This window comes from Anoplopoma fimbria, chromosome 8 (genome assembly GCF_027596085.1).
Source record: "Anoplopoma fimbria isolate UVic2021 breed Golden Eagle Sablefish chromosome 8, Afim_UVic_2022, whole genome shotgun sequence".
NCBI classification, from domain to species: domain Eukaryota; kingdom Metazoa; phylum Chordata; class Actinopteri; order Perciformes; family Anoplopomatidae; genus Anoplopoma; species Anoplopoma fimbria.
Genome location: NC_072456.1, coordinates 26490166 through 26500675, shown reverse-complemented (window position 1 = coordinate 26500675; position 10510 = coordinate 26490166). Strand labels below are relative to the sequence as shown.

At 45.0% G+C, this 10510-nt stretch overlaps 1 protein-coding gene across 1 annotated transcript in view; it reads right to left on the bottom strand.

The window, feature by feature from the left end:
• Positions 1-381: 381 nt before the first annotated feature.
• Positions 382-10510, bottom strand: part of lnx1 (ligand of numb-protein X 1) — a 37226-nt gene continuing 27097 nt past the window's right edge. The window contains exons 5-11 of the mRNA XM_054602809.1: positions 9412-9620; positions 8915-9325; positions 6865-6999; positions 4447-4624; positions 3290-3536; positions 2561-2719; positions 382-1681 (exon numbers count right to left, since the gene is read on the bottom strand). Of these exons, the coding sequence (XP_054458784.1) occupies positions 1546-1681; positions 2561-2719; positions 3290-3536; positions 4447-4624; positions 6865-6999; positions 8915-9325; positions 9412-9620 (1475 nt within the window). The 3' untranslated portion in view covers positions 382-1545. The remainder of the gene's footprint in view (positions 1682-2560; positions 2720-3289; positions 3537-4446; positions 4625-6864; positions 7000-8914; positions 9326-9411; positions 9621-10510) is intronic.

Here is a 10510-nt window from a genome sequence, read left to right as displayed (position 1 = left end):
TGTGTCTTTTTGTAAATGTTTTGTGTCTCTTTGTAGATGTTTTGAGTCTTTGTAGTAGATGTGTCTCTTTGTAGATGTTTGGTCATTTTGAGTCCCTTTTCTAGTTGATTTGTGTCTCTTGTAATTATTTTGTGTCTCTTTATAGTGGCGTCATGTTTCTTTGTGGTAATTTTGCATCTCTTTGTAGTCATTTAGTGTCTCTTCCTGGTTCGTACTCGTCTCTTTGAATTACATTTTGCAGGTGAAGGCCACACTTTGTGCCCAGCTGTCCCGTCCAGTAATCCATCCATCCACACACTCACATCGTCCTCATGAAAAACAGAACAAACAACGACAGAACTATCATGCTATTGTCTTCTATGTCCTCGACAGCAGCAGCAGCAGGAGGAGGCGGAGGGACGGTGCTGAGGACAGAGACGGTCAGAGTAAACACAGAAAGCCTAAAAGAAATAAGAAGGACAAGGAGACCAACCAGATGTTCTCTGCTGACCACAACAGGAAGTTAAAATACGACTGACTGACTGTTTAATGAGATCGGCCCTGTGGCCTTTTACTGTGTGTTTCATCGGAAAATGTGAGTTTTATTAGACACGCTGAAGACAAAGTGTTTATGTTGCATCAGTTTTAGTGTTTTAAAGGAAGCGTTTCCTCCCACAACTCTCTTTTTCAAATGACTTTATTGATCATTTAACCAAATGTACCGTCAGATATACTACACAGGCTGAAGCGTGACAGATAGAACCTCAGCAGACGGGCCTCAGACCGTCCGCCGACACACAGACACCAAGTCAGTTTGTTTTTCTTCTTAAAAGTAAGAAAATTAGTAAGGCCTCCACAATGTCACCTAATTAAATATATATTTTTAACATGTTATGAACACATTGATCATTTATTTCTTTTTTTTCATATATTTTTTATTGCCAGTGGTTTGATAATTTAGCCATTGCTTCTGAAATCAAAGAGAAATCTCAACACAGACGACTACTTGGCAACGTGTCCTCAGGATGGAGATGACAACCACCGTCAGTACAAACAGAACCAGCCCACGTGTAAAGGCCGAACCACAAACAAACAGAAAGAGAAACGTATTACAAGTGCTTGGATCAGTACTTTTTTTTTTTAGTTGTTTTCTTTTTTTAGACACCCAACATTTACAGTAAAGAAATGTGAGTCCAACTTAACGCATACCCTAATATATAACTACTGGAATTGGCAACGTGTTGTGTCTCCTCTCGATCCTCCGGCTCCACTCGCTGGATGCTGAGTCAGAGAAACGACCTCCAAAACAGATAAACACCAACATCCTGGTCCAAAGCGGCTCCGGTCCGGATCCTCCCCGCTCAGCGTTCTCGGAGGGGCAACTTAACCTCTGGAAACATCCAGTCTCATGTTTGTCCCTCTCCAAAAATCCCCGGCAAAAGTCTCAGCCGTCCGTCTGTCCGTACAGCTCTACTCTAAGCTCCTCCCACACAGCGAGCTCAGGGCGGTCAGCCGGTCTCAAAGCTCCGCCTCCCACATTCCTTGGTCAGTGCGGCCGAGGCGGCGCTACAGCAGGCTGCCCGGCCAGGAGACGATGGTGAGGGTGATTCTGCCCCGGAGCTCCTTGAGGAGGCGGACCAGCGCCGTGTGGGTCATCCCCCATGTGCTCTTCCCGTTGACCTCCAGCAGGATGTCCCCACACCTACACAGAGCCGGGCGGCCATTGAGGAAAGTTTGGTTAACCTCGAGGGATGGTCTAGTTTTAGGTTAGTTTTGCTTCCGATAGCCTGACTCCTGTTAACCGGTAACTAACTGGTTCATTCTGTAGGATATAGATCCACGTAACCAAACTAAACTCCTCCAGTGTGACAGGCCTGTAGGAGAACTACGGTGGCCCACACAAAGAACGTGAATGTCCCTATTTAGAGCCAGTGTTTGGTTTGTCCTTTCTGGGCTACTGTAGAAACATGGCTGACTCCAGACAGACAGACAAGATGGTTAATTCCAAGGTAACAAAATCATAATGACTTGTTTTTGTAAAGTCAATAAACCAATACTTAATAATACTATATTCCATTTCTGCCGATAGATCAACCTAAATGCTACACACTAACCCTTAATGGAAAAAAACGCAAATTTATGTTAAGTACATGAGGCGTTTTCCTTTTTACTCCGACGGTCTGCTGACTTTGCAGACGCATTTCAAAAAGCTATATCTATTCAATCTGTTTGGTCTTGCCTTTAATTTTTTGTTTAGTTTATTAACGCAATTTGATTCAGCATTGTTAAAGGCACTCTGATCGATCGATCAGCTGAAATTCATTCTAAATAGTCTGAACAGCTCAAATGGTTAATAAGTTAAATTTAAATAAAGACAAATAATTTAATTATAAACCGACATGTGTAACCGGTCTTAATTATCCTTGGTGGTTAACCAATTAACTGATAATGGAATCAAGGAAATGCACATAATCACAATTAACACAAACATAATTAATGGGAACCATGAAATGATTGAAAGCCGTCTTTTTTCATACATGTGATATTGAAGCTGCTCTTTAACGGTTCCGATGCTGCGTACCTGATCCTGCCGTCGTTGTAGGCCGGCGTCCCCTCCACGATGGAGCGGATAAAAAAGGACTGATTGCAGTTGACCTCCTCCTGACCCCCGACGATGCTGAAGCCCAGGCTGCCCGAGGTGCTCCGCCGCAGCACGATGTCTTTGCAGCAGTAGAGGTGTCTGGACGAGCGAGAGAGAGAGAGAGAGAGAGAGAGAGGGATTAAAAACACTAATCTCTCCACCGCGCCTTTAAACTCTATAAACTTTATGTCTATGCCGTCTGGACCGCCGTGACTTTTTCCTCCAAACAGATCAGAAACAAACTGAATAGTTGGACTTCAGTATCAGGTTTGTGAATATAACATATTTAAAGCTTTGTTCTGACTCCTCATCAATTCTCTGTTTGAGGAGAAACATTTCTATTTCACTTTAAGAAGGAGCAGCGGTTTGTTTACTGCCGTCTACCTGACAAAACATTCTGTTTAGATCAATTCATACGTTAGGATCCGAGGAAGGTTTTTCATTCTCAGAAGTTCTGCTGATAAAATACCATCTGAATATTTAAACGGAGAAGTTAGAAAGTATAATCAGTATTCTCTCCCCAGATGGCTCTGTCAGGATTTTGGTTGGCGACCAGCTGGCAGAGGTCAAAAGGACCAGTGTGTGTGTGTGTGTGTGTGTGTGTGTGGAGGTGTCACTCCTACTGGGCTAAAGTAGAAATATGTAAATGCAGTGTAAACGGAGACTCACCTGGGCAGCTGCAGCCACGACACCCACAGCGGCGAGTAGTCGTCGTTGGGCAGCGGGCTCTTGGCGCTGTCGGTGGGCGACGGCGTCAGGCAGGGCGGCAGAGCGCACTCCGCCAGGTTCTCCTCCGGAGGACGCATCTCCAGGACCTTGAGCACGACGGGGGAGGAGGTGTTCTTCAGGTTGGCCACGGCCTCGCCCCGCGTCACCCCCGTCAGGTCCACGCCGTTCACGTTGAGCAGGATGTCGCCTGTGGAGGAGGAGGAGGAGGAGGAGGACAGCGGGTTATCCTCTGCTCTGATTAATGATTATATAAAGACTCATCAGCTGCCTGTTTAATATTCAACAGCCTTCCTCTCTACAGCGCCAACACAAAGAGGTGGAGACAGAGCGCCACCTGTGCTTTAAAAAGCCTCCAGTGATGAAAGTGGTGCAAAAAGAAAAACAGACGGTCCAACCTGCTAGTGAGCCACACCGAGCCTCAGGCAGATATGCAAATGAATATTTAAAAACACAAACATGTTCTAGGAGCACAAACAGAGACAGCTGCTCTCTCTCTCTCTCTCTCTCTGGCTGTCTGTTTCTATCTCTGTCTCTTTCTGTCTCTCTCTGTCTCTCTCTCTCTCTCAATGTGCTGCAATCAGCTAAACTCTCTCTCTCTCTCTCTCTCTCAAGTCTTCTGCTCAAACATCCAGTTCTGTGTGTGCCTCTTTGTGTTTCGCTCTTTTTTTCCAGAGCTGACTGATTCCATCTAAACGAAACAATTAAGCGCTCCACAAACTGAGACACAAGAAGTCCTGATCGCTGCTATGCTGATGTTTGTTTGTGAGGTTATTTTTTTTCGTTTAAGTGCGTCGGAGCCAATTTGCAGAGCGCTGAACCGCTGCAGCATCGCCGCGTCTTTCTGCTGGATGAGTTCACCTCGTAATGAAACACGAATCATCAATCAGCTCCTCTGTAATCTAAAAACTGTTCCTCATCAAAGACAGATCCGTGACTGTCTGCCAGACGTAATTAAAACAACTAATTCTCCCTCCAATAAATGAGTAATTATCTCCCAAATGATGACAATCCTCGTCTGTGATCATAAGACTGACAAGCAGGTAAGTGATGAACAGAGACACTTAAAGGGTGTTTTTGTTAGAAGTTCTTTTTTGTACCTTTGCGGATGGAGCCCTCCTGCCCCACCACTCCGTCAGAGTCCACGTTGGTGACGTAGATGGGGAGGTCCCACCCTCGGCTGGACATGCCGCCCGCCACCGTCATCCCCAGGGAGTCGTAGGGCTCCTTAGTCAGAGTGACGGTCTTCTCGTAGCATGCAGGCTTCTGGCAGGAGTCCTACTCACAGAGAGAGAGAAGGTGCAATGGAGGGTCAATCAATGATGGAGATCTTTCTTTCCGTGTCCCACACAGCCTGAACATCTGGATCTGGTATCAGAGAGACTATGTTATATCATTTATCAGCTCATTTATGCTACACAGGAACAACATCTCACATCATCATACCTGATCTCTACTGAGCACGTGCAAACTAGAGCTACACACCTGGGGGTTAACACCTCATAATGCTACATTGTGAACGACAAATCTGTGTTGAAATCAGCAGCAGGAGAGCTATCTAACGTTAGCTGTTAGCATCCGTTGGGGCAGCACAGTCCTGCCCGGTTAGATCAATATGATTATCATTATGATGCGTTCAAGCTCCTAATCGGTAAAAATGAGAATGAACGAAGGGTAAATAATAACGTTATCGTGATGTGTTCAAATGTAATCTTGGTAAACTTAGTTTTTTGGATTCTAGTTTTTTGAAGGACATGTTTTTATAGAAATATAAAATAGATATTAGATATATTTTCCTTTTTTTTACACACTGGTGTCAGTTCAGTCAATCTCGTCACACTGGCGTCTTTCTTTGTGTATCCACTTTCTTACAAACACATTAACTCAAGACCAAACATGATCTGAACTTACTGTTACACCAAGGGCACCTTCTATAAACTCCATCACCTAATTAGATTGTGGAGCCGCTCATTTGCATATTAATAAAGGGGCTGTTTTCTCTGGGACTTGAGATAGCTCTTTAATGGAAGGAGGAACTCGCACGAGTACGAGTACCACCCATGATGTGTGATGGGGAGCAGGAGTCCTATGACAGAGACATAGCTGCTAATTAATGAATGACCTCATTAGCATAACTGGTGATGTATGGTGGGTGTTAGGACGGAGCATCAGGCTGCTCAAGAGCCTCCTTATTCAGTCTGCATGATCGATACGGAGCCACTGATTTATCGTTTTTTGGGGTTTGGTGAGTTATGCTGTGTGTGTGTGTGTGTGTGTGTGTGTGTGTGTGTGTGTGTGTGTGTGTGTGTGTGTGTGTGTGAGTGTCAGGCGGCAGAGAGAGGAGCAGTAATGACTAACACATGGACACATTGGGGTTGATGGGATGTAGCTCGTGCTGCGCCGCTAAGGTGCTGCATTCACACGCTGGTGCTGCGCTCACAGGAGGAGATCACTGGTGGTCACGTGGACGACCTCGTGTGTGAACGCTGGCTGCCAACTGACACAATACATGACTGAGTGGTGAACGCTGTGTGGGAATACGTAAACTCTCATGAGGAGCAAAGACGATACAAAAAAGTTTTGTTTTCTGACATGTCATCCTTACCAAGAAAAAAATCGTAACAACGAAATAAAGGCTATTTTTAAAGGAAAAGCAAGACATTTGGGGAAATCTACTTATTTTCTTTCTTGCTGGAAGTCAGATGAGAAGATTGATACCACTCATGACTGTATGGTAGATATGAAGCTGCAGCCAGTCAGCTTAGCTTAGCATAAAACCTGGAAGAAGGTGGAAACGGCTAGTTTGGTTAAGTCTAAAGGCAACAACCAGCATCTCTAAAATGTTATTAACTAACACATTTTCTACTTTTCTTTATAATGTACAATAACAACAGGTTGTGTTTTTTAGGGGTAGTGTGCCGGACTGGAGTTCAGACTTTAAATGATATAAATGATGTGTTATTTAGTGAGCTTTAGAAGGAGCCAAGCTTTCTTTACCCTTTGTCTCCAGTAGCTAAACTAAAAAAAACAGTTTTACATGGTATTTGAAGCCCAAAGTGTGTGTTGTTTGAAAGGAGACATGATGCATTTTTAAGGATGGTGATCTACAGAAGTCTACTTTCAAACCAAATTTTAAATCATGCATTTTCAGCCTGAAGAAATTATTCTAAAAGTCAATATTAGCACAAGAGATATCACCGGGCTCAGCTCTGGGAACAGTTTGTGAGGGAAGGATGGTGGAAGATACTGTTGAAAAGGAAAAAAAAGATGTTCTGATATGGATCCCATGATTCTCTGCTTGGCGGCGCTGCGTGAACGACACGCTCAGCTTTGATGGGAGAATAATACCTGCATGGATCATTTGCACCTGAAAGGCAGTGTTTATCTCTGGGAGTGGAGACGGAGGAACAAAGCTCTGTGTGTGTGTGTGTGTGTGTGTGTGTGTGTGTGTGTGTGTGTGTGTGTGTGTGTGTGTGTGTTGTTGTACATGTGTGTGTGTGTGTGTGTGTGCTGCTCACCAGCAGTGTTTGCTCGATATCCACGGGGGAATATGGCGGAGGACCGTCCATGCCCCAAGGAGCTTCTTGTAAGATGTCGGGCGTGGGGAGGCAGATCTGACGGGACACGATGAAGTGGACGCCCTCCTCAGACGCCTGGAGGACGGAGAGACACAGCAGAGTTCAGACATGAGCGGCCAAAGAGATGGAGAAGATTGATACCACTCTCATGTCTGTCAGCACTTATTATATTCGTATTAGTCTGTTGCAATTATTGTTTTCGTAGTAATTTGCCTCTGCACTATACTTTTGCTCTGGTTTATGCTTTAAGATGCTTGTTTAAGAAAGGAGATGCACTTATGACTTCTGGTGACTAGTAGTTCTCTTGAATACCTATGTTGAATACACTTCCTGTAAGTCGCTTTGGATAAAAGCGTCTGCTAAATGACTGTAATGTAATGTAATGTAATGTAATGTCAGTCAAAATGGCTACAGACAACAGACAGCTTAGCACAAAGGCTGGAAACGGGGCTAGCCTCTATTTGACATGTTAAATCCAATGATGTATAAAGAGAACTGATGCAGCGTTGGAGGCGGGACCTTGTTCATTCCTATGAAAGACTTCTGGGTTAAAAAATGACCCAGTTCTTCCACATCAATACAGCAGGTTCACTAGCGCTTCCTTTAACACCGCTTCCAAAATGCTCTGCATCAGACTCCCTCACATGAACGACCGCGTAGCTGAACTGAAACATGTTGTCACCATGGACGTATAATAAGAGGTTGTGTCTTTCTCAAGCATCTTTGTAAATAGCATTCATACAACATTGCGTAAAATTCCGTTTATGTTGTGCTTCTAGAGCTGCTAGCTGACAGCCAGTTGTTTGGGAACAGATACGTTGATGCATCCACTTTAAAGGCTTTACAGCCTCCAGCCTATGGATGTATTATAAGATAATAATAGTAATGAATTACAGCAATTATATTTATTATTACAGCCACATAAAGCTAACAGGGAGCAGGCAGAAACGGATATGTCCAGTGGATCTGATGCCATTTAGTCATGCAGAGGAAAATAACTCATTATGCTTTCACTTCATTTACAACTCTTAGGACCTAATGATTAATAATAAGGGATATTCAGGTGTTTATACTGGGACGTTGATTTACCTAAAAACAACGGCATCACATGACGAACCTGATTAAATAATTACATGACAGACTCATCTGACTCTACCAGAAAATAAAGAAGCATACTCTCCAAAAATGTTGAACTATTCCTTTAAAAGTGGACATAAAATAATGGCTGTTAAGGAGGTTGATTACTTTACATTTAAATATAAATTTCACTCAAGATGCTCACTGAATTGAAACATTACATTTGAAAAATACCATTTAAAATATGTGTTTTTTTAGTTTGGTGAACTGGCCCTTTAAAAGGAGAAATATAGTTTAATCATCAGTCTTATTTTAAATTCACTGCCACCTAGAATTAACCAACTTCACTCATTCACACACAAGCGGTCCGTCAGACAGACAGACAGACAGTCAGTCAGACAGACAGTGAGACTAGCCCCCCCCCCCTCCTGAATCAGCCGGTCCAGCCCATTATTGCCTTAACTGGACTAATTTAATTTCTTCCCTGGCCGTTGTTAATCTCCGACAGAAAGCTCCCGGTCTGAGAGGCCACGCCAGCTCCTCAGAGACCCAGAAGAGGCCAGTCAGACAGGAACTCCAGGAGCCCAGAGACCCGCCACAGCCGGCCGCCGCCACACAGCAATTAACCAACGATTAACCACAAACACACCACCATTGACGGGCAGCGACCAGGAACCAGAGGCGGCCACGTGGCCCGGTCCATGAGGGAATCACCACAATTAAATCCCATTATCTGCAGCGAGTGCAGACACAACAGCACAATTAGCCCTGAATCACCACAATTATGTGCAAAGCCCCGGGGACTCTGGGTAAGAACAGCTTGCATTATGGTCTGTAACAAAACGTGGACTGGTTTGACACCACTATGAACCTTCTATCGATTCGTTTAGAGGAGGAGGGCCAGCGGACTGACCTGGATCAGCAGGGCGGCGTGCTCCGGCGCCCCGTAACGCAGATCGTGCCCGTTGATGGCGAGCACGCGGTCGCCGATGCACAGCTGCCCGTCGCGTGCCGCCAGGCCGCCCTCCAGCAGGTGGAAGATGAAGACGCCGTGCTCCTCGGGCCTCCTCACCAGCTTGATGCCCAGCTGCTCGTCTGGGATGGATTTGTTCAGGACCGCGTGGATGCTGTCGTCCCTCAGCGGGTGGTGGGGGAGGCCGTGAGACGGGTGACCCCCGGCGACCTCGTGGCCGTGGCCGTGCGAGTGCGAGCGGTAGCGGTGGCGCTGTTCTCGGAGCACGGTTAGCCGGAGGAGCTGACAGGGCTGTTTGAGGGTCACCAGGGCGTAGCAGTGGGGGACGTTACTGATGTCTATGCCGTTCACCTGAGAGGACGACAGAGATGGAGATTAGAACTTTAAACTTTAATCGATTCTTACTGATTTATGAAACATATTTTTCACCGTGGTACCTTGAGGATCATGTCCCCGGGCAGCAAGCGTCCGTCCCGAGCTATGACGCCCTCCCTGTAGATGTCCTGGATGAGGATGCGAACCAGAGGCGTCTCGTTGCCGCCGACGATGCTGATGGCCAGCGGCTCCGATGGGTCCACCCGAGTGATCTTAATACTGGTGAGTTCACCGTCAGGGATCAGGTGATGCAGCTGAGGAAGAGGAAGCACTAAGAAAGAGAAAAGAGAAAAGAATTAAGTGAGTTTTTAAAAATCAGAGAGCCAAATATAACAGAGGAGGAAGTGGGAGAAAGGAGAGCGGAGAGGTTCTGCAGTGGAACCAGCTGTCTGTCCTCCCTCAGGTTACTAAAACAAACTTGTACAAGCCAAGAGGGAAAATGTACTTGGCTGGTTATCCCGCTCGATGTTTGTATCATTAGTCACATACATCTGTAAGTCCGCATGGGAAAAACCCTCAATTTCAAATTTCCACAAAGGTTATTACTTTGGGTGGATGCAAGTACAGTTATAACACGAACAAAACTGTGATCATAATCAAACAACTGCATGGGGAAAATGTTTTGCATTTATCCTTTTGAAGTACAACTACATGAAGTAAAATTTGCATTTTTTCTTCACTTGTTTTCACATCAACTCATCCAATATACACGATTCTGCCAGAACAATGAATGCAAGATGTTACTTAACAGAATAAGAAAGTGAAACCTTGTTATAAATCTTCATATTTATAAAAAAATATATGTTTTTTTTCTCATATAATTGTCCAAACTACCCCTCCCTCATGCCCAGTGGTGAACTCCACTTAACAGCAGAATGACGCATCCTAAACTGGACCATGTGGAGGAGGGTGGGGATTCTTCCGGGACTATTCTGGCTGACAGCCTTGGCCCAATAAACGAGAGAGGAGACCTTATTTCTTTTTCTTTGGATATGAAGAACGTCTCTCTCTCTCTCTCTCTCAGTCAGTTTCCTTCTACTCACGCTGCACTTTCTCCGATCCAAAGTCAATATTTTGTCTTTATCGCAGCAGATTGCTTTCGGGGTGGAGACCACATTAACACAGAGACCTGTTATGTAACCTCTTCCTCTCCGTCACAAA